This window comes from Schistocerca americana, chromosome 8, assembly GCF_021461395.2.
Source record: "Schistocerca americana isolate TAMUIC-IGC-003095 chromosome 8, iqSchAmer2.1, whole genome shotgun sequence".
Taxonomy (NCBI): domain Eukaryota; kingdom Metazoa; phylum Arthropoda; class Insecta; order Orthoptera; family Acrididae; genus Schistocerca; species Schistocerca americana.
The window spans coordinates 503,746,430-503,765,009 of NC_060126.1; the positions used below are offsets into that span (position 1 = coordinate 503,746,430).

At 38.9% G+C, this 18,580-nt stretch overlaps 1 protein-coding gene across 5 annotated transcripts in view; it reads right to left on the bottom strand.

Annotated features, from left to right (window-relative positions):
- Positions 1-18,580, bottom strand: part of LOC124545508 (GTPase-activating protein CdGAPr) — a 437,898-nt gene that overhangs the window by 37,407 nt on the left and 381,911 nt on the right. The window contains exons 10-14 of one of the 5 annotated variants that reach the window (XM_047124453.1): positions 18,148-18,326; positions 17,652-17,905; positions 17,124-17,325; positions 7,963-8,163; positions 6,745-7,846 (exon numbers count right to left, since the gene is read on the bottom strand). In XM_047124453.1, the coding sequence (XP_046980409.1) occupies positions 6,745-7,846; positions 7,963-8,163; positions 17,124-17,325; positions 17,652-17,905; positions 18,148-18,326 (1,938 nt within the window). Of the gene's footprint in view, positions 1-6,744; positions 7,847-7,962; positions 8,164-17,123; positions 17,326-17,651; positions 17,921-18,147; positions 18,327-18,580 lie in introns of all 5 variants that reach the window. The other 4 variants (XM_047124455.1, XM_047124454.1, XM_047124452.1 and 1 more) reach the window with 4 other exon arrangements.

An 18,580-nucleotide genomic window follows, 5' to 3' on the forward strand; every position in this document is an offset into this window, starting at 1 on the left:
GTATCAGGGGTGCGCATAAAAATGGTAACAAGATCATTCTGTCGCCCACCAGACTCACTTTCTGATGTAGCAGAAAACTTTAGAGAAGACCTCAGTTCGTTTGTATTTAAGTTCCCCAATCCTAATGTAATCATCGATGGAGGCTTTAATCGTCCAACATTCAACATTGAACCAATTACAGTATTGTTAGTGATGAGTGTGACAAGAAATCCTGGGATACATTACTAAATGCTTTCTCTGAAAACTACCTAGAAAAGATAGTTCAGAATCACACCCAGGATGGAAATTTATTCCATCTAATGGCAACAAATAGACCTGAGCTCTTTGAGTATGTCCACATCAAAACTGGTATCACCGATCATGATGCAGTTGTGCCAACAATGATTACATACGTACAAAGGACAACTAAAACAAATAGAAAGGTATATATGTTCAGTAAAGTAGATAAAAAAGTGGTAGTGTCACATCTCAATCAGGAACTTGAAGCTTTCAGCACAGGGCAGGAGTGTGCACAGGAACTATGGCTCAAGTTTAAAAAAACAGTTGACCATGCACTGGACCGATATGTACCCTGCAGAACAAGGTATACAGTCACTATAAGAAAACTTCTAAAGAAACAGAGACTACAACACAGAAGGTGTAAAACAAAGCATAGGATTACAGATTGAGAGATGCTGAATGAAACTCATTTGGGTGACAAGAGAGTAATGTGTAAAGCCTTCAGTGTCTACCGTAGCTGAGTATGGTCAAATCACCTTTTACTGAAGTTAGTGTCCGGCCACTCATGAATGAGACAGGAACTGAAATTGAGCACAGCAGAGTAAAAGCTGAAATGCTTAACTCTATTCTCAAATTTTCGTTTACAAAGGAAAACCCATGAGAATTGTCCCTATTTAATCCATGTACCACTGAAAACATGAGTGGAATAACTGTTAGTATCAGTGGTGTTGAGAAACAAATGAAATCGTTGAAACTGAACAAAGCTCCAGGACCCGATGGAATCCCTATCTCATTCTATACTGAATTTCCAGCTGAGTTAGCCCCTCTTCCTAGTGTAATCTCTTTTACATCACCCAAACAAAAAACTGTGCTCAGCAGTTGGAAGAAAGCACAGGCCACATCTGTTTGCAATGACGTAAGGAAAGCTATGGATCAAGATCATAAGGTAGACACACTATTTCTTGATTTCCAAAAAGCTTTTGACTCTGCAGAAAATCTATGCCTACTGTCAAAAGTATAATAATATTGTGTTTCAAACAAAATTTGTGACTGGATTAAGGATTTTCCGGTTGGCAGGATGCAGCAGGTTATCTTGGATGCAGAGTCATAGTCAGTTATAGAAGTAACTTGGCATGTGTCCCAGGAAAGTGTATTGGGACCCTTGCTGTTCATGTTGTATATTAATGACCTTGCAGATACTATTAACAGTAACCTCAGACTTTTTGCGAATGATGCAGTTATCTATAATGAAGCACTCTCCAAAAGAAGCTGTGTAAATATTCAGTCAGATACTGGCAACTTGTTTTAAATGTTCAAAAATGTGAAATTGTGCTCTTCACAAAATGAAAGAACATAGAATCCTATGACTATAAATAATATCAATGAGTCACAGTTGGAATCGCTCAGTTTCTACAAATACCTGGGTTTAACATTTGGTAGGGATATTAAATGGAATGATAACATATGCTCAGCAGTGGGTAAGGCAGGTGGTACTCTTTGTTTTATTAATAGAATACTGGAAAAATGCAATCAGACTACAAAGGAGATTGCTTACAAATCACTTGTGCGACCCATTCTGGAATACTGCTCAAGTGTGTGGAACCAGTACCAGATAGGACCAACAGGGGGGTATTGACTGTATACAGAGAAAGGCAGCACAAATGGTCAGTTTTGTGTGACCTATGGGAGAGAGTCACAGGGATGCTGAAGAAACTAAACTGGCAGACCCTTGAAGATAGACATAAACTATCCCGAGAAAACACATTTACAGAGTTTCAAGAACCAGCTTTAAAGGATGACTCTAGGAATGTACTACAACCCCCTATGCATTGGTCACATAGGGATCTTGCAGACAAGATTAGATTAATTACATGACACAAAGAGGTATTCAAACAATTGTTCTTACTGCACTGCATACATAAATGGAACAGGAAGTAATTCTAGTAACTGGTGCAATGGGACGTATCCTCTGCCGTGCACTTCACAGTGGTCTGCAGAGTACGGATATGGACGTAGCTGTAGAAATCAAGTCAGCTTCTCGTTGTGAATAAGCCATACAACCCATACCATTTTAAGTATTTGGTTTTAGGTGTTGCAAGTGCACCTGCTAGTTTTCAGCATTACTTGGAACAGTTTACTCAATGCATTCCTTGTCCGCCACCACAGCTTGTCATGCCAGCGCCTGGGTTCGATTCCCTGCTGGGATGGAGATTTTCTCCACTCAGGGAGGGACTGGATGTTTGTGTCATCTTCATCATCCTCATCGACGCGCAAGTCACAGAAGTGTCGTCACCTCAAAAGACTTGCACCAGGCGATCAGGTCTACCCGCCGGGAGGGCCTCGCCACACGACATTTCAATACATTCCTTGTTGTAACAATTACTTCGACATTTGGGTTACCCGAGGACCACCTTTGCAAGCTTGGTCTTCGTTTCAGACCTTGCATGACACGAGGCTTAGGAGCAATTTGGAAACCCTCTATAGAACAGTTGAGGCACATTGCCTCTTATCAGGAGATTCAGCTGCCTGACAGGCACATAGACACTATATTGGCCCTTCTGTGTCCTCCGAATGTGAAGGAGCTTCAAGCATTCTTACACAAAGTTGCGTAATAGCACGAGTTACTTCTGCAGGGATCCTTGGTTTCCTATCCTCTAAATCAGTTGCTTAAGAAGGGTGCCACCTCTGAGTGGATCCTATCTGCTATCATAGATTCAAGACATTGAAAGGTGGTTTGCATTCCATTCCGTACTTGGCCACCTATCAGCCAGGGCTCCAGTTTGTGGTTGCAACAGACACATCACAATATGGCATTGGGGTGTTATCTCAGCATTGTGAAGATGGCTCAGCCCATCGCTTTTGTGTCGAAAATACTTAATGATGCACAGAAGACGTATTCTCAAGCAGAGAAAGAGGCTCTTACAATAAGTTTCATGTGTTTATCTACTGTATTAAGTTTCATTTGGTGACTTATCACAAGCCATTAGTGCTCCTTTTTAGTCCCATGGCACACTTGCTGGTGTGCTTACACAAGCAGTGCCACAGATGGTATGGACATCACCTTCCTGAGCACTGAATACCATCCTATGCAACGGAGGAGGGATGCTCGGATGGCACCAGCTAAAAGGTGCTCCGACAAGAGGTGAGGGGGCTGCAGTAGCCCCAACCCACTGACGTTCAGCAGGACATGTAGCGCTGACCCATTACATGTTATTTAATCAGCCCACATTGGTGTACAATGTCTAAGCTCACTCGCTAGGAGTGGGCACTTTCAGACAATGCCAACCGCCAAGTATCAAGAGCAATGTGTGCATCCACCATCCAGCACCACAACATGGAAACATCTAATGCTTTTCTAGTTAACCCCAGAGTAGAATGTTTCTGGCTCATCCTGTAATGTTCCATGCAATATCTAACTTCACTCTGCTTGTTATACTGGTACCAACTGGCAGTGTACAAGGACACTGTATTGAATTTGTTTTTGGTTTCTGTTTTAAAATGATTTATTTTTTAACGAGTTTCTCAATTGTGTGTGTGAGTGTAAGGGTTACATATATGTCATGCAGCATCATTACTGTGTTGTATTCAGTAGTTACCCATTTATTTAATATTCTGTTTATCATCATACTATGATTATGAAGGCCATCTTAACAAAATTACTCTAATTGCACTATACGTATAATATAGTGTTTGCAGCGCTAGAGAATAAATTACAATCTTCATTATTAGCTGTATAATTTCTCATATCATTTCAGTTGAAATACCTCAGAATTGATAGCTTATTCCAATTTATTAGATACCCCATACCCAATAATGACAGTCTAACTAAATTGAGCTGGACAGTATTAAAATGTGTTTCAAAAATAGGTATAAGACATTGCATAAAAGGCACTGAAATCTATGCACCAATCATGAAGAAGAAGAAGAAGAAGAAGAAGAAGAAGAAGAAGAAGACCAAGAGTTACAAAGTTGATTAGTGACAGCAAATTCCACTACAAGATGTTAATGGACAATTTTAATACAAAAGTAGGAGAAAACTTATAGAATAATTCTATAGTGGGAAAATTCTCGTATGATACTAGAAATGACAAACTTCAAATGTCACCAGAATTTGTTGGCAAAATAATATTTGCCCTTAATGTACTCTTCCAGAATATATGGGAAACAAATAAAAAAACAACATGGCAAGGACCATATACAACTAAAAATAAAACTGACTGAATTATGTCAAATAATAAATAAATTGTATAGAGAATGATGCAGCATTAAACCACTTGCAAGCTGCAAGTATTCATAACATTTTAAGATGAAATGTACAGTCTAGAGGACTCCTCAAAAAGGAATCAGAGAACAGGGAGGTGTACCACATTAAAACACCAATCAAGAATTTCAGTGTCTTAGAAACTAAATATTATAAAAACTTAAACAAAAGCAGCAGTTATTTATCCAAGGTAATTATGCAAACTACAGTTTGCTAGTACAAAGAAATCAAATGGAAAGAACATCTCAAGTGGTATTATCCAGCTGTTAAAGACAAGGCAAGGGATTCAAACGGTAAAAGGACATGATAGAATAAGCTAAATTAAACAAAGCTGTCCAGAAATATGTCGACAGAGATCTGCATTCTACATCCATTCTCTGCAAACCATTGTGAAGTTCCTGGCAGAGGGACTTGTAAATATTTTTATCTTTACTACACAGTACCTACAGGAGTGATACGAAGGGACTATAGTATATTCCCAGATTCTTTACTTAACACAGGTTCTCGAAAATTTATAAGTACACTATTGCCTTATAGTTAATGTCTATCTTCAAGTGTCTGCCTGTTAGGGTTTTTCAGCATTTCTGTGATGCCTCCTCACAAGTCAAACAACCCTGGTACCATTAATTCGCGCTGCCCTTCTCTGCATACATTCTGTATTTGTGTTAGTCCTACAACTGCAAGTGCCACACACATGAGCGATATTCTAGGATGGTCCTCACAAATTGTTACATCTACACATATTTGTGTGATTCGGTTAATTCCAGTCATGACTCACCGATATTGTAATTGCAGGATATTATGTATTTGAAGTACAGAATTTTACCTTCTGAAAATTTAAAGCAAGTTACCAATCTTTTGACCACTTTGAAATCTTACCAGGATCGGGCTGAATGTACATGCAGTATTTTTCAGACAGTATTTCGTTATAGGCAAATACACCAGCTACAAAAAGCCAGAGGTTCTTATTAGTATTGTCTGCCAGGTCATTAATATACAGCAACAACAACAAAGGTTCCAATACACTTCCCTGGCACATGACTATAGTTACTTCACCATCTGTTGATGACTCAACATCCAAGATAATATGCTGATCCTCCCTACCAATAAATCCTCAATCCAGTTGTAAATTTTATTTGATGCCACATATGATCATAGTTTCATTAAGAAGCTTTGGTGTGGTACGGAGTCAAATGTTTTTTCAGAATTCAAGAAATACTGTAACCACCTGATTGGCTTTACCCATAGATTTCAGAAAGTCATACGAGAGAGATTTGTGTGAAGTTTAGCATGACTGGTATTTTTAAAATCCACATTTGTTGACATGCAGGTGGTCATTCTGTTAGAGAGCTCAGGATATGAGAATATACAACGAGAACTTTTTGAGAGGAAGAGAAAATTGCATACGGTAACCAAAGCGCATAAGCATCTGAACGGGGAGGGGGGGGGGGGGGGTGAGGTGGACAAGTAGGGTACACTTGCCCCTCCTGGCCTCTGGAACATGTAGCTTTTATTGCTGCACGAGTCTCATGCTTTTCTAGAGATTCTACTAAAACTCAAGTTCAGTCTAATCCATCATTGCATTGCTGAGCACGGTTGGAAATGTTGTGGTCTTGACAATTACTACACAAGTTAGATTTGGTTGTTTGTTTTACTGTTCATGATAAATTGTGGAGTCACTGTGGTTTGACAGTGGTGTTGGCACCATTTTACAATGAAGATAGATGTGAACATTTGCGCAATAGTGCCAAAATAGCATCCCTTAACTTTTTGCTGTCACTTTCTCACACATGCCCTCAATGCACACCAGCAAGACCAAAATACCTTTGGATCAGATTGGTAGAAATAAGTTAGGCCAAGAGAATGCACAGTAGCTACATCAATAAAGCTTTTAAGTGGATTCCAAAAAGTTGTGAAAAAGACTGAGATAAAGACATAATGGAAGGTGGATAGATAACACCAAAAATATGCAGGACTGTTATGGATGCATACAACTTAACAACAAAAAAGAATGGAAGCATCTAGAGGTGGCTTGTATTCAGTAGTAGATGTCAAATGGGTGATGTTAATACTTTACCTGCAGTGTAAGAGATGAAAACTCTAAACAAAAAATAAGCAATCTGATGGACTTATCAAAATATCAGAATAATCATCAATATCTGCCAGATACCTGTTGCAAACATTCCACATCACCAAAATCAATTTAACACATTTTATTTTAAAAAATGCCACCTAGACTTATTTTCAAGTGTCATATCACTAACCTGTTGTTTCCCCAAGTAACTGATTTACTTCATGAACTGATCTTCTTAATGTTTTTACTTGCTGGTACAAATCAATACCATCTGTGACCAAAGGACGTACATCTTCATAAACATGTTCTTCTGGGGCATCTTCATAGAGATCTGTGGGTTTTAGATTTTGCACTTCTTTTACTGGAAGAACGGGTTCATAGTTGTGGATAACGTTCTGGTAGACATTTTCCGAGGTCCTGCTTGGTAAGTTCTGATAAACATTGGAAAATGCAGAATGTAATGGTGAGCCACTTGGGGACACATTTTGATAGACAGCTGTTACTGATGGCGTCTTTGCCTCTAGGTGATCATTTTCTGCTAAACTACTGCTGCACGATTTTGTTGAACTACTATCACTTCCACACTTATGATTCACACACTGAGGAATATTTTCATATAACCTATCATCTTTGTCACTACTGCAGCTTTCTGAAACTGGGAAAGCCCCAGAACACACTTCACTATTCATATTCCAGTTTGCATCTTTAACTCCTTCTTCACTAGTGATACTGTGTTGTAAAGTAGAAGATTTCTCACTCACATCATCGTAACACGCACTGTTCAACACATTATTTGGCACATCACAAGACAAAGATTTTGCTCTCGATACTTCCTGGTAAATGGTATCACTGTCACTTGCAGCACTGCTGTGCCTATGGGGTGATGCTGTGCTACTAACATTTTCGTATGCATGCTGAGATTTTTCACTTTCAGATTCTTCACAATAGGCACTAAGTGACACATTCTGATAGACGCCAACATCTGCATCGCTTTGCGTACTACAGTAGGATTCCGTTAGCCTCCTCCCTGCCAAGTCATCAAAAGTGGTCCCAGGAGATCTCTCGTCACAAGAGCCTTCCTGATGAGTACTACTTGACTTTGTATCAGACATCTCATGATACGTTGGAGATCTTTCGTCGCCTGAAGCGTCCCTATATGTGCTGCTAGACCTGGCACTTGACATATCCTGGTACATGCTGGTGTGTGGCCTGTCTGGATCAGGTGTCTCAGGACTACTGTCCAGCAGAGGACGGTAACCAGGTGTTGATGGAGGTGAACTGAGAGGGTGCACCTGCAACAATGTGAACATTCTTTCAGTATAAAAACTGAAAAAAATACATTGAGGGAAGCAAAAAAACAAATATTTTGTTCCACATGACCAAATGACACCCTAGCCTTTGAACTTACCTCAGCATGCACTGTTACTTGCAGACCACTATTAATACCAACTGCCGAAACGGATTCAGGACTCTGACTGTCAATGTAACGCAGCTCATCGTGTGGAGAACACCCGAGTCGCTGCTCTAAACGAGAGCGCTTCGAACGTGGGGATGGTGGACCTGCTGGTCGCTGCTGTCGCTTTGGGGATGCTTCACCTGCAGCACTCTGCTGTGCAAGAGAAAGTTTTTACACGGTAATTTCATGTACAAATGATCACCAAAATTTAAAAAAAATATAGAGAATATAAATTTTATCTTTAAGCTGCCTACCTATTACCCAGACTGTAGCCAATATGCTATAGCCTCCAACGTGGTACTTCTCAATGTACGACAAATATGAAGAGTCAGGAACTTTAGTTAACTTGTCCTTATTATTGTATACTATATATAATAATTCATTTTCATAGACTGTTACATTGCTACATTTGATTTCTCTGTTATGAGTGTGGATGCTGCTATAGTTACTACAAAACATGCAATTTACAAAAATTATCTGTTACATAGAGGATCATTCAGAAAGCAAAGAATGTTTGTCTCCCAGATATTTTCAACTATTCTCCATATAATCACTCAAAAACTAAGGCAGTTGTCACAGTTTGACATTGGTCTATATGATCAGCATACTATATGAGAACTGTTAAAAATTATCCAACTTCTATCTATACAAGCAATCTTTACTCAGATACAATTGTTTGACACTAGTCACCTTCAAAAAAGTAATCCCTCCAGTTCTACTGAGTTAGGTGGTGTAATGGTTAGCACACTGGACTCGCATTCAGGACGATTTATCTAAATCGCTTCAGGCAAATGTCGGGATGGTTCCTAGGCCATGGCTGATTTCCTTCCCCATCCTTCCTTAATCCGAGCTGGTGCTCCGTCTCTAATGACCTTGTGGTCGACAAGACATTAAACACTAATCTCCTCCTCCTCAGCTTTTCCACACCTCTCCAAACACTGCTGCCACTGTTGGAAGCACCACTGGAAAGCCTCTTTTGGTATGGTGTGCAGTTACTCCATTGAATTATGCATAATATCTTCCTTGTTCTGAAACCTGGTCCTTTTCTGAGTCTTTTTCAGTATACAGAAAATGCAGAAGTCACTTGGTGCTAAGTCAGGGAAATAGGGAGGCTGCAGTCATGTGTGTGTGAGTTGCATTTGTGCGAGTGTGTATGTGTGTGTTTGCCATCTAATTCTGACGAAGGCCTTACTGGCCGAAAGCTACATTTGTGACTGTCTCCTTGTTGTGTGTATCTGCGACTCGGCATCTCCATTATATGGTGAGTGACAACTTTCTTTTGACAATATTGTTACATTCCATCCTGGATTTTCCATATTTTGAAAATCTTGTTTACTTTAGATTTGATGTAAAATCTAATATTTATTCAAAAATTCTGTAATTTGCCTGAAGACTTGGACACTTGAACTGCATCTCTTAATTATCTCAAAATAATGGAAAATTTCAAAAGCTTGAGGTTCACTTTATTCATCATTGCCTTCTGCACTCCATGCCTTTCTGATAACTATTGTTTTTCCAGCTCTACTTCCTCATATGGAACACTCTCCAGCCTCATAGCTGCAATTACAAAGTGCGAAGTCAGATCATCCTTGAGTTGAGAGAACATTATGCAACAGCTAGAATACGAATCTTGCTCTTCCATATGTCCCCTTACATATCCGTAATTACATCAAATCTTTATTGAAAGCTCATTATCTTTTACAAACAATTTAACTTACTTCTGTGGTTCAAATCAAATGTTTTGTATATTGCAACTTGTTACAGTGGAAATAGGTCTCTGCATTTCTACATCCCTGTTTTGATCAATAAACCTCTGTGCACATTTTATTTTGCTTTTCAGACACAGGGTGGTGTGCAAAATGTCATACATGGAAAATTGTTTATGAAAGTTTTAATGAACAAAATGTCAATTTTTTCTTTTTTACTTTGATTATCAGAACGTGTATGCTCAGCGAGTCTGCAGTACATATTCAATATGTCCACCTTGTTGACATGTCACCTCTCTGAGACAAACTTATGTTTCCAACAACCCTACAACACAAGCCTTCTGTGATTCCCTGGAAAACTGTTGTGATAGCTGCTCACAGGTGCATTAGATTATGTGGTTTGTTGCAGTAGATTGTCTTATGCCCTCATAAGAATTAATTACAAGTATTAATATCTGGACTTTGTGGTGGCCATATTGAACCATCCTTAAAATGTTCTGCATATCAATGGGACATCACATGGTGCCTGAAAGTTTGAGCAGGAAATCTAGAATAATGTTGCTGTATGAGGACAAGCTCCATCTTGCATGAGCTACTGTGTTTCAATTGGTAATCATGTTGCATAAGTTGCAGAAGGAAATTGTTCAGAAACATCTCCACGTATTCCACAATGTTAACAGTGTCACTGAAGAATATTGGCCCAGTGATTCTACGGCTAGAAATGGCAGCCCACAAATTCACTTTTTCGCCATAATTTTCAGTCTCATGTACAACAACAGAAGTTTCTCATGCCCAAAATCTGATGTTCTGCCTATTGATACTACTGTTCAGATGAATCATCATCAGAGAACCATGAGCCATGAATCACGGCATCATCATTTGTAACAGCCAAAGTTTGTGCAACACAGTCATTTTGCATGGAAATAACTTCATGGCAGCATGAAGTACTCTCTGAAGAAAACAGCGTGAGATGCCTAACTCAGCTGAAGCTCGCCTTGTGGATTTCGTAGGACTTCACGTCAAAGCCACTCTTAGACTGTACATAGTTCACTTGCAGGCCTCTGGTCCTGTATTGGTACATTTAAGTTTTGAGATTATAGCGTGAGTGAACTCACTGCTCTCACCTTATTTCCATCCCGCAATGATTACACAGAACATGACTTGTTATATAAAAATACTTTATTCCATAAAAATTTTACAAGGTGCCCACAAGCTGCAGCCCTACGCTGGTCAAGACATACGTATGCTCACTACAGAGTCCCCACGCAACCTGTTAATCTAACACATGGTGAGATATAATGCACTCTGCTCACTGCAGCACTTGCCAGGCTGTGACATACAACTGCGCCCACTGTAGGGTCTTCATGCACTTATTCTAACACATTAGACAACACAATCTACTCAAGTGCTTACCTAGTTCAGACTCATCTGCTCACTGCAGATTCTCCCAGGTAACTGTCACATCTGCTCACTGTGGGCCCTCAGCAATGCCTGCCTGCCCTGAACAAAGGGACAGGTAGGTGCTCAGAAGTGCAGTTGTGAAGTTCCTAATAGGGGGCAGCTACACGGGGTAAGCTGACCACTCCAGTTTGCTAGATTCGGCACTAGATGCCACTAGGAGCGGCAAAAGTGAGGGACAAACCACAACACGCGGCTTCAGTATTCCCTGAAGTACAGACTGTGTTGTCACAAGATCACGTTTGCTCTAAAATACTGCTGTCAGATTCAAATTTTGTGGTTAGTCTATACATTGGCTGTCTGCAAGTAGCCACCTTGTATGAAAATGAACATGAAAATGTTGCTGAATCTCTACTACACTCTTTGATTACATGTAAAATAATACAGCCTCCACTTTCTGTTCTAGAGTCAATTGGTCTTTGTCTGCCATTTTACTAAACTGAAATGGTGGCAACACGCATGCAGCATACTGACCAGTACTGTCTTCTTGTCAACCATGCACAAACTATCGTCAAAATATTACAAGGTTGACAACCAGCAAATAAAATATTTATTCAACAGTATCAATGTACGACATTTTGTGCATGCTTTTGTATGAACAACTGGCTGTGCATACTAATGTCCGATTTTTATAGGCATTTTGATAGCTTTGTGAAACTTTTGCAATCAATAGAGTCATTCAGCTGCAGAACCTTTCCATTTTGAATTTTTTAAAAACTCTTAATGATTAATAAAAACAGTTGTGACTGGCAGTGGGTGAAGAGTAACAACTGTGGAAAAAAAGTTGCAGTGTTCAAAAATATGTGCACCACTCTGTGGTTTAGGTTGTTTTACTCTCTGCCACTTAATCTACCATCATAATCCACACAATTCTCTCTCCCTTCTGACCCAGTCTTCTCCTCCCTTCCTCACAAATTCCAACACTCCCTCAATCCATATGTCTCTCAGTGTTTCTGTAGATCTCTCGCCTCCAAATTTCATTTAATGGAACCGTCTTGGTACCCTGCAAATTCCCATTCTTTTAACACGTCCATACCACCTAAATCTTGTCTGTATCTATAATGCATTTTATTGGGGGTTATTCTTGACATATGGACTAGCATGATATTTTTCATTAGAGAAACAAGCACTGGAGAAATGAAAGGACCCCGTACTACTGTACACTAAAATACAGGAAACTGTTATAAAAACCTCTATCTAAATAGAAACAGCCAATCAAAAATACTAATCACAAGGGATAATTACATACATAAAATCATGCAGTTAATCTATGAGCTTCAGTAGTAGGTTCTGCTTGATCTAATACAGACTAGGCAAGATACTGTAACTATGAGAGGTAAGTATTTAACTGCTTTTGCAACAGTAAATTCAAGTCACACTGACCTTATAGTCTCCCCTTACATTTGGCACATTGTTTAGGTAATAGAATAGAATTTCAACTCAGTTCAAAATATATGGGGCATTTTGGTCATTTCAGATGTGACTGTGCTAATGAATAATCATCCCAACATCCAAAACTGCAGCTCAGTGAATGAGAAAACTAAGCAAACATGTATGAGAGTTATACAGTTATCTGTAATATGCGAACAAAATATAAAAAGAATGTACCTTTCCTTCTTACAGCCCTTCTGAACAAATTCCACTGGTCTTTAAATATGTCTGCTTGTGTCTGTATATGTGTGGATGGATATGTGTGTGTGTGCGAGTGTATACCCGTCCTTTTTTCCCCCTAAGGTAAGTCTTTCCGCTCCCGGGATTGGAATGACTCCTTACCCTCTCCCTTAAAACCCACATCCTTTCGTCTTTCCCTCTCCTTCTCTCTTTACTGATGAGGCAACAGTTTGTTGCGAAAGCTTGAATTTTGTGTGTATGTTTGTGTTTGTTTGTGTGTCTATCGACCTGCCAGCACTTTCATTCGGTAAGTCACCTCATCTTTGTTTTTATATATAATTCCACTGTAAAGTTAGACAGTAAATTGGTAAAACTAAAACACTCTTAAAATATCATGAGACCATACTTTTCAAGTAGTTCCTCTAGAAATCTTTCTATGCTCTCAATAGATGATATCCTGGCCATAATTCTCAAAGAGAGAAAATTGTAACGATTTTCATCAGACAATAGAGATCCAGTTTGGTGTGGTTTACACACACTAACTCATCAATGTCAGCAAAGGCTCCTAGCATGCCTAGGTATTGGCTCAGAAAAACTAGTAGCCTACTAACATCTAGCAGCAGTTCCTGACACTGTTAAAATCTGTTTTTAGCCACAAGCCATGGAAATTCCAGTCTGTCGGAATCACCTTATGTATACAGCAATTATGAGAATTCCTTGTGGACAAAGAGTTTCAATGAAGATGTATACAAAGACTTTTAAATGTCTAGAATCTGCATCATGTTCCTTGCCCTATAGCCTTTGACAATCTTGAATACGATCAATTCCTCTTGTAGACCATGCCTGACATTGCCCAATTATTTATTTCACGGGTCACTTTTTCCAAGCCGACGAAAGGATCAACAAATAAACATCTCAAACAATGGAAAATCCAGGATTGAATGTAACAATGGAAAGTTGCTACTCACCACACAGTGGAGATGCTGAGTCGCAGATAGGCATAACAACAAAAAGACTGCCACAATATCCACTTTCGGCCATCAAGGCCTTTGTCAAAAATAGACAACACACACACACACACACACACACACACACACACACACCAAAGGCACTGGTGGCCGAAAGCTTATATTCTGACAGTCTTTTTGTTATGCCTATCTGTGACTTAGCATCTCTGCTATGTGGTAAATAAACACTTCGGTTACATTATATGAACAGTTTTCTGTTCATTAAACGTAGCTAACGTAATCTACATCGCTGTGGAAAACAATGACTATCTATTAACATTGTAATAAAAGAATCAATATTCACTTACATCATGTGGCAGCAAATGAGCCATCACCTACCTCTGTGGCCAAACATGGGAATTAATAAATTTTCATCAAAAGGAACATAATCCCACATACTTGTGGTGTAAAGAATTTTCTTAACCCTAATTTAGCCAGAAGATTGAGGTGACAGCTGATCTCTTACCAGTATCGCACTCAGCTAGTCCGAAGTAGTAAAGTGATCTTAATCTACCTGTTGGTTGCAATCAAATCCTTTGTGAGAGGAGTAGAATGTATCCTTGCTCTAAATATTTCCTTTTCCACTCTTATTTTTCTCATCAACAATACCACAGTGTATTTGTTACTGTCATCTTAACGGTTAGTTATCTGACACAGTACTTGTCTTCAGTAACATTCACATCATGCTGTGAATCACATGTTCTTCCCTTATTTGCATTTTGTTACTTTTAACTGTAACGAGCATCATTCAGTACACACAGATCAATCAAAATGTGAGGTCAGAGAAATAGTAATGCACTATTCACTGTAATTCAATAATGATAATGAACATAAAAGAGAAATTTTTTATGGCAGCAGCATTGGTCCTTTACCAGCTGGTGTACAACTATTTCTTATTTTTTGTTGTTTCAGGTAAGTCACTAAACAGGTAATCAACATGACATAATAGTTCACCCATAGTGATAAATCCCTCTACAAATCCAAGAATAAATCAGCTACATCAATTAACAGTAGGTGCTTGCAAGTCTATAGAAACAAAACAATGAATTGACATGAAGTATTTCTGGGGCTTAAGAGGTTTTAGGGTGTTAACCACCACATTACAAATCAGCAACATGTCAAACTGTCACGCATCATGACAAATGATAAAGCATCAGTCACTGATGAACTCATCCAAAATGATAGAAGCATCATCATGAGACAGATTATTGACTAAACAAGTATGTCAGAAGTATGCTGGTTAATGCTAATCACAATTCACAAACCGAAAAAAATGTGCTCAATGTGTGCTACAGTTTTTTTTACAAGGGAGATGACACAATTCAGAAATAAATGCAAGTGATGACCCTCTGCAAAGACTGTGCATTATGCTTTTATGTGTTCATCATGTGCGAGACTGGAAGCATTCAGGTTCTAACTGTCAAGATGAGAGTAACAAACACACTGTACTGTTGTTGATGAGGAAAATGAGAGTGGACAAGGAAAAATCTAGAGCAAGGATACAGCTTAATCTTCTCACAAAGGATCTGATTGCAACCAACAGGTAGATTGAGATCATTTTTCTACTTTAGATTAGCTGAGCAAGATACTGCTGAGAGATCTGCTGTATGCTCATAATATACTGTCAAGTTCTCTGTCAGATCACACAGTAAATTGTGCGATAAAATTATTTTAGGACCATAGAAGGGTCACTACCATGCATGTTCTGCTACATTGAACAATCTGTATCAAATGAAAACATTGTTCACCAGTAGACAAACTACAGCATATCTCGCAAACAAAGGTGGCTGTTAGAAACATCAAGCTACATGACAAAAATACAAAATCTCATGAAAATTTGGAATACAGGTAGGCAACCAATGGACTGCAGGCTGGATCTACTCCGTGATTGGTTTCAATCATGACCGCGGAAAAATCTGAGGAAGGAAGAGCAAGGCACCCACATTGTACTTATTTAGTGCTGGAGAAACAATCCATGCTTATGCAGTCAGTCATCATTTTTGACAAATATTTAAAAAATACTTGCTATTAGTGTTTGTGGATATCAACACACCAAATTTCAAACACTTGAATGAGCTGCTTGTAGCCAAAAATTCACAATGTTGCTCCTAATTGCTTGTTGACTGGAATTGCCTACCTCATTGCTGTATTTCATTGTTCTATCCTTTCTCGTTTCAACATTAATAAATAATTCTTGACTGTTGTGGATTTATTAAAACACTGCAACTGTTCAAATTGACAGTAATGAATAAGTGCAACAGATACTTTTATATGCATTTATTTTTCTATGATGACATTTCAAGACACCTTGCATCCTAACTCCAGATGTTTACATTTATGTATGTGTCATCAACACTTTTTTTTACCAAGGGCATTGCAGAATTTTCCAATGGAATCTTTTAAGACAGTTATTGTAAAACGTTGCAAGTACAGAAAAAAATGTTCACAATGCATAAACAAATGTAAACATCTAAAGAAGTGAAGAGAAATTGAATGTACTCAGAAAAAATCATGTTTCGAGGCATAATTCACTGGTGTGGCTTGTCAGGAGATGGGTGCCATTCATATTGGTATGTTAACCCATAAATGTTAACATCAGGGTAATGATCAAGCTTAAGAGTTTTATGATGATGGATTCCTGTCATGGAAGCAAAAATGGATGCAGTGCAAAGAATCTAAAGGATCATATACTGAGCACCATTCCCAAAAGTCCAGAGCTTCTGCTTATGATATTATATTTCTCTGTTGGTTACTATTGCTGAGCAACAGTGGATAATGTGTTGCTCACTGCCAATCTTGATACTAAATACATCAGTGTAACAACTGTCAGTAAGAGCCTTCTTACTCTGCAAATATTCAATAACACAAATGCCGATTTATATATACACACACACACACACACACACACACACACACACACACACATTACTGCTAAACTTCACACACTAGCAACAATAACATATTATAGAAACCTAATCACAACCTTCTACAACAACAACAAACAACAACAACAACAACAGAAATTCCAGGAAACTTTCACAAGTCAAAAATGACCATCAATAAATAAGTTCATATTGACATGTTAAACTGGAATTTCCTCGACAACAAATTTATGTGAATTGGAAGGAGAGGTTGCTACATAATATTACACCACATATCTGGCTACGATGGGCTGTCAAGATGCTCAAAGAGGTTAAAAATTCATAGGGCAGGCAGTTTACAAATTAACTGATATTAATGCAGGGTTAACTCACAGAGGACCTAATGAACTGTTGACACTGCTAGCCTACACTACACAGGGAGGGGCAGGTAGGTTGCCTGTCCTACTCACCCCCCTCCTGAGGGCAGCCCCTGGCCAGATACGAGGCGAGCCCTGGGAGATCAGGCTCCCACTACCCACCGACAGCAACGTCTCGTCCTCTGAGAAGATGCGCATTTCCGTTTCCTCCAGTTCAAAGTTCAGCTGAATTTCACTCAGGTCCAAAGAAGAAGAGAAGTGTTCCTCTCGCTCCTCTTCTGCTAGTCTTGATGGCCTGTAACATTCAAAATGTTAAGCTTAAAAAGTTTTAATTGTGAGGCTGAACAAATATTGCATTCTGTTTTGCCCACAGGTTTTGGTGAGTGGATGAGTAGTTATCTTGCTCCACATAATAGGACAGTAATAACTAAAATCCCAAAATAAAGAAATTGCCACTCAACTAAACAACACAAAATACCTCCAGCTGCATAAACGAAATAACAAATTACTATTATTATCTGTGCTTATAGAGTCAACATTTTAGTGCCAAACAACACGAGTTTTTACGGATACACAGTGGATTTTAACAAAAACAAATAATTAACATTGTTTTGTACATACCTAGCATGTGCACGAGTACGTGCTGGGGTTTCTGCCAACTGATCAAAGTATGAATCGTGTGAAACAGAGCGGCTATGACCACCAGCCCTAACAAGATCCTCAGGTACTCCTGCCGTTGGGGCTTGCAGTGGGAGATCTGTATCTGTCACTGCAGCAGAATTTCGACTCGACGAGTTGGCCAATGACTCCGCACTCTTTACAGGCCGCAAGCGTCGCCTTCCCACTGACAAATCTGCTTCCGTTACTGCAGTTGTCTGGAACATAAACATCTTCTAACTGTGAGGACGACAACCAATTTACACAGCAAACAAACAATAGTTTTTATATAATACAGCAATATTCTGGATTATAAACAATTACATATTTTCATGACATCACTGTCACTGCACCAAGTTTGAAAAACAAGTGCAGCATTATTTTTTTAAGTCAATGGTCACATTTTGTGTGCAAACTTTAAGCCTTTAGTTTTTTTTTTTTTTTCCTCCAAAATAATTACCTGATTGAGACCTAAATCAGATGGCGTAGTTGCTTTTCCAGTCTTGCGGCCTGATTTACTGAAAAAGGACTTCCATCCAAGAGGTGACCTTTTGGAACCAGATCGCTTACGAGCTGAGCCACCACCAGGGAGCTCAATCACAGTGTGGTATTTGGCAGGAAGGCTGGCTGGTCCTCCACCTGTTTCATCAAATTCACATAAAGCACTGGGTTGTTGCACGTACATAATGATACTTTCTTTTATGCAAATTTTTACTTATAAGGCCAGTAGCTTTTAACTATTGTAACAGACATTGTAAATAATTTAAGAGTAAAGGTAAAACACACTGAATATTAGAGGTGTTGAGTCATACACAGGCACATAAACAAGACTGAAAACTTTGCTAGTTTTTGGAAAAATCCTTTTTCAAGCTAGAGTGCACACACACACACAC